General features: G+C 59.7%; 2 protein-coding genes across 2 annotated transcripts in view; both read right to left on the minus strand.

The window, feature by feature from the left end:
• Positions 1–914, minus strand: part of CACNA1S (calcium voltage-gated channel subunit alpha1 S) — a 64,097-nt gene extending 63,183 nt beyond the window's left edge. The window contains 1 exon segment of the mRNA XM_021064504.1: positions 763–914. Within this exon segment, the coding sequence (XP_020920163.1) occupies positions 763–914 (152 nt within the window).
• On the minus strand, positions 1,793–3,104 carry ASCL5 (achaete-scute family bHLH transcription factor 5). Its single transcript, XM_005656790.2, has one exon. It carries the CDS (start codon positions 3,042–3,044, stop codon positions 2,508–2,510), a length of 537 nt encoding a protein of 178 aa, XP_005656847.1. The 5' UTR covers positions 3,045–3,104; the 3' UTR covers positions 1,793–2,507.

Consider the following 6,000-nt stretch of genomic DNA (forward strand, 5'->3'; position numbering starts at 1 on the left):
GAGCAGCACCGACTCTGACCCCGACTTTCCAGCCCAGTCCTGGTTTTCCTGGTCCCCCAGTTCCCATGTTCTCTTTCTTCAAGGGAACAGCTGGTAAGAGCCCGGTCTTCCAAAACCCTTCAGAAATATTTCAAATATTCCTGCCCGCTCTCTCAGACCCACTGGAGAGGCCCTTGGCCCCTCTCCTTCCTCCCTTCCCCAAATAAGCCAGAAATTTCCATCATTCTTCCTCCCAGAGCAAATGTCTGCACAGAATGGCATTCTGGTCCCTGGGCCCGGGGGCGGTAAGGCCCAGCCGGGCCTGCTGTTCATGGCAGAGTTTGGTTCAAACTCATCTCTCCTCCCCCGCTGAGACCCCTCCCCACCTCGCTTGACTCTCACCCCCTCCCATGTGGGGGGGGGCGGTGGAAGGGATTTTCCCACAGGCTCACTGTTCCCCTCTCCCCCTCCCCCCACATCACAGGGAGCTGCATGGAGCCCATGACTTGGGGACTGGGTTCAGCTTCCAGCAGCCCATCGAAACACCCCAGCACCTTCCAGAGACTCTGCACAGGCGGCTCCCAGGGCCTGGGCCTCACCCTCAGCCCCTGGAAGCCCCACCAGTTCCACCACCTCCGTGGAGGACTTCCTTCCCCAGGCTCCTGACTCCGTCTCGGCCGCCTCCTGGCCCCAAAGCCTGAGACCTGGGACCACTCTCCCCCCACCCCCGACACCCCCAGGACACACTCTCTCTCCCCATGGCCCCGCAGCCCTAAAGGATACTTCCATTCCACGATGCTGATGCAGGCCTTCCGCACTGGGTTCTCAAGGGTCAGGCAGAACAAGGCCCGGGGTGGCCTGGGCAGGACCTCGGGAAGAGGCTTCTTAGGCTGTTTCTTCCTCTGGCCCTCGTCCTGGGGTGAAGACGGCTCCATGGTTCCCAGCAGGCTCACTCTCTCGGCTCACCCACCACTGCCCTCTCCTCCCTGCGTCCCGTCCGTCCGTCCGGTGCCCCCGCCTTGGGGACTGGGCGGCTGAGCCCGCTGGGGAGCCTGCCTTGCTGAGCCAGCCAGGCGGGGCGGGGAGCGCGCTCCCTGCTCCCAGGGAGTAAAATTAGCCTCCGCTGGCTCCTTGCTGCCCAGCCTGAGCTCCTGCGGCCAGGCAGCTGTCATCCTCCCCAGCCCAGCCAGTGACATCCCAGAGTGTCCCCAAGGAGGCTGGGGGTGGGGGGGACTCACACACGGGCCTGGGTTGGGACAGAGGGAGACAGGATGTGAGGTTCAAGGCTGGGGCGCTTGAGAGTTCACGAAGCGACATGGAGCCTGAAGCTTCAGGCTGTCTTCTTGCTGGCAAGATTAATCATTCCCCACTCACACCCCCCAGGACACTGTCCAGAAAAGGAGCTGGTGGCCCAGCTCTGTAGGCGTCCCCAGCTCATCCTCTCATCTCTACCTGCAGCCACCAGGTGGAGACCCTCCCACCCTGACCCCCCCACCCCATGCATCGAGTGGGAGTTCCCTGAGTCTGCACACCTAGGGTGCAGCACCTCATGTGCCCTTTTTCCCCCACTCCCAACTGTGCAAGGGGCAGGTGTCTAACTCCGGGACTCTGTCCCCTCCGGGCTCTGCCGCTGGCATGCTCTAAGCTCTCTGTAAATGTTAGTTGAATGCCGGAGCTAACAGAACACCCCATATCCGCTGGAGGCAAGTACTCTAGGCAGTGTCGGCGGCATGAAAAAGGGGCGCAGGGGGAAGGGAGGTTGGACAGGGACCCAGGAATCACAAAACTCCACACCTGTCTTTATTCAGCCCCTTGGTGCAAACACAGCGCCAATATGTCCATGTGGTCCCCACGCCCACAGAGTAGTCTGGGGGTGAGGGGGACGCAGTCCTTTCCTAGCCCGGGTGGGGGGAGGAAAAGGCCACACTGGGGGGGGGGGTATTGGGGTGATAACACCCTCCATGAAGGAAGCAGGAGAGAGAGCACCATTGGCGCACTCGCTCTGCCTCCTCCGGAGTCTCTGGCTGGATCTGGGCTGAATGCACGCTGCCCCTGGCCTGCACCTCACCCTCCAGGCTCCTCTGGGGGCGGGGGGTGGCAAGCAAGCTCCCAAAGAGGACGCTGGTATTGGAGGCCATCTCCCGGAGAGCCGGGGCATAACGTGCGCACCAAAGCAGGCCCGCTTCCTGGGGACTCGCAGGCGCAGGGCTGAGCCTGTGGCCCCCAAGGACGGAGCAGGGCCCCCACAGCCGGTGTACACTGCAGGAACTGGGACAACAGGAACTGGGCTGACGCCGAGCCAGGGCCCAAGTTGGACCGGGCGCAGCAGCACGCACCGAGCTTCCCCACCCTGCCGGCCGCTCTGGCCACTCTGGCCTCTGTCGTGCCCTCGCCCCGCCCCCCGCCCTGCACTCCAGCTGAAAGGGACGGGGCCGGGGTGGCGGTGGCAGAAGGAGGGTGTTGCAGACAAGGAATCGCCTCAGGGCAGGGGGCCCTGGCACCCCGTGCCCGGTGGAACGCCAGCTCGGTCAGTGGCTGCATTCCTCCGACTCAAAGAGGGGCGAGGAGGAGCAGCAGGTGGGCTCGGAAGAGTCGGGCTCCCGGGCCGGGGGCGCCGGGGGCTCACGGGGGCCGTCGGGGGCGGCGCTCAGCAGCTCCTGCAGGTACTTGATGTAGCGGATGGCCGCCCGCAGGGTCTCCACCTTGCTGAGTCGCTTCTCGGCCAGGGCGCCAGGGAGGTGGCCGCGGAGGCGCGCGTAGCCCTCGTTGACGCAGCGGACGCGCTGGCGCTCGCGCTCGTTGCGCTTCTGGATGAAGGCGGGCTCGAAGGGGTAGTCGCAGACGCCCAGGGCGCCGGGGAAGGGCGCGCAGGGGAACACGCCCGCGTAGGCGTCGCAGTAGGGCGGCTCGGGGGCGCCAGGGTATAGCAGGAAGGGCACCGCGCCCAGTGGCTCGGCGCGGGGTAGGGGCGCGGGCCGGGGAGGGGGCCTGACGCCCAGAGGCAGGCAGCCAGGGGGCGCCGCGGGCCGGCGGTCCACCAGCGCCCGGCAGAAGTCGTCGTTCATGATGCCGCGCGGAGCCGGACCCGGAGCGAGCCCCCCCAGTCGGCCCCACTCGGGGTCTGCGCGCCCTGACCGCGGGCGAGTCACATCGCCAGCCGCAGCTCCGGGCGCCGGGACTGGTCAGGGCTTCTTTTCGCTCTGCGGGGAGGCGGCCGAGGTCCCCCTAACGCGAGCCATCGCGAGCCTTCCCGGGGCACCAAGCCCGTGGCTCCAGCGGGGCCCGCGCCTGGGTCCTGGTCCTCGCGGCCCTTGGGATCCTGGGCTGCTAAAGAGGAGAGTGAAGGTATCAATTAGGAAAGGCTCCATTCTGTCCCCCACCCCCGACACAATTGTAAGCATCAATGAGGGGGGGGGCTGCTGAAGAGGATCCACACCTGCCGACTGGGATTCAAACCCAGAGCTCACCCCTTAATGCTTGGCTGACCTCTTGAGCCATGCCCCCAGTTTCCACATATGGAGATAATGAAAGCATCCCTCCCAGGAGGTTAATAATAATGTGTGAGGATCAAATGAGAAGAAAATATACCCAAAGAAACCTCCTCCAGGGCCTGTCTTATTAAAAATGCCTGGCAGTGGCCTTGCTTTGGAGAGTGAGGACCGAGTCTGTCACTCACGCATTCCAGGACCTCACATCTGGAGGCTCCCCTGCCTGCTTGCTGAGTGAGCAGTAGAAATCTCCATGACAGGAGTTCCTGTCCTGATGCAGTGGAAACGAATCCCACTAGGAACCATGAGGTTGCGGGTTTGATCCCTGGCCTTGCTCAGTGGGCTAGGGATCTGGTGTTGCCTGTGAGCTGTGGTGTAGGTCGCAGACGCAGCTCAGATCTGGCGTTGCTGTGGCTGTGGTGTAGGCAGGCAGCTGGAGCTCTGATAGACCCTAGCCTGGGAACCTCCATATGCCACGTGTGCGGCCCCAAAAAGACAAAAGACAAAAAAACAAAAAAACAAAAAAATCAATCTCCATGACAGCCACAAGGCAGCAAAGGTGTTGACCCTTTATCGAAGGCAATGCATCTTCTGTTCCTAGGAACCCCTTGTGTTCAGGACCTTCAAAGCCCTCTGCCCATAGAGAGGGTAACCTCAGACCCCAGGCTCCGGGGCCAGAACGAGCCCTCTCAAGCCCCCTCCCTGGTTTCTCCTTCCTGCCACTCAACTCAAGTGCGTGTCCATCCTTTGTAATGCCCGGAGCCTGGCAGGACATAGATTCTGCACTAATATGTGTTGAAGAACTGAGAGGAGGATGAGGCAGAAAGCTGGGCTTGTGGGGTAGGACTAAGTTGCACGCAGCCTTGCCCAGACGCCAGGAAAATAATGGGGAGTTCCCGCTGTGGCACAGCAGGATCGTGGGCGTCTCTACAGTGCCAGGACGCGAGTTCGATCCCTGGCCCGGCACAGTGATTAAAGGATCCGGTACTGCCGCAGCAGCAGTGTTAGGGCACAACCGAGGCTCAGATCTGATCCCTGGCCCAGGAACTCCATGTGCCAAGGGGTGGCCGAAAAAGAAGAGAAAGAATGAGCCTGGGTTGACTCTAAGGGCCAGCCCCACACCTGTGGTTATCAGGGTCCACTTAGTTGTTGTTTGTTCTAGGCACCTCTCTGACCCACTCGCCTCCCTGTGTCCACAGTGTCCTGAGGATGCCATCTTAGCAGGTGCCACACGGCCCTGCTATGGTGACACACCCCCCCCGCCCCACGACGGGAGGTGTCAGGGTTCACTGAGTGAGCAGACTCCACAGCCCACGTGGAATGATGGGGCAGTGGGGCCTCAGGTGCCAGGCCAGGCCCCCTAGGGGACAGAAAGGGGCAGGCTCTGTCCCAATGGGGGAAGGTCGGTGACATGCAGATGTGATTCTCGAGAAAGGCTCCTGCATCTGCTGGTCCCAAGTCTGTTCCTGGTTACTCTTCGCCAAAGAGAAACTGGAAAAACGCAAGATTTCTAGGCACTTGCTCTCAAAAGAGGGAGCGGGGAGCCTGCATGTGAGGCCTCAGGACAGAGTCACCCACCCTCTCCCGCTCTGCAGACTCCAAGGATTCCCTATTGCAAGGAAGTTTCCTTCAAGAGAAGGTTCTAGAAAATCTCTTCCAAATGGCCCCGGGGCTCGGCCAGGACCAGTCTCTCCTGACACTCTGCTTGCTCCTGACCTCACACCTTGGCTCATAGAGAGGTCAGGTCCTGAGGTCCCTGTATTTCCGCCATCCTGCCATGCCAGTTGCCTGAGCTCTCTCTCCAGCCCCCAACATGGGCTTTTGATGCTACGCATTTGGAGGCTTCAACCAGAAGACTGAAGCCACCAGAGGGGAGGGCTTTCTTTTTATTCCAAATAAAGCCACTTAGTCCCTTGCTCAGTGCTAAGCATGTAACACGTGCCCCAAATTATTTGCTATCACTGCTCTTGTTTTATAAAAACGTGACTTTCAGACTGTCCTCGCCCACATGATCCCTGTCTATTCATATTTGACTTAATTATTTAAATATAATTTGAGAGGTCAGAAGTGCATTAACATCGTATGACAATTTTTTTTTTTTTTTTTTTGGCTTTTGAGAGCCGCTCCCATGGCACCTGGAGGTTCTCAGGCTAGGGATCTAATCAGAGCTGAAGCTGCTGGCCTACACCACAGCCACAGCAATGCAGGATCTGAGCTGCATCTGCAACCTACACCACAGATCATGGCAATGCTGGATCCCTAACCCACTGAGTGAGGCCAGGGATCGAACCTGCAATCTCATAGTTCCTAGTCGGATTCGTTTCTGCTGCACCACGATGGGAATTCCTCAAATGACCATTTTAATAAATATTACATAAGATCTATTTGTGTCTATTCTATATACAATACCTATTGATCTTTCTCACATGCTATTTATGGTTTTCATAAGACTATTCAGAAAAGTCACTCAAGCAAGAAACCTCACAGCTTGACCATGTTATTACTTGAACTAGTTCTCTCTTTCCTGCCAGGA

Source organism: Sus scrofa, chromosome 10 (genome assembly GCF_000003025.6).
Source record: "Sus scrofa isolate TJ Tabasco breed Duroc chromosome 10, Sscrofa11.1, whole genome shotgun sequence".
NCBI lineage: Eukaryota > Metazoa > Chordata > Mammalia > Artiodactyla > Suidae > Sus > Sus scrofa.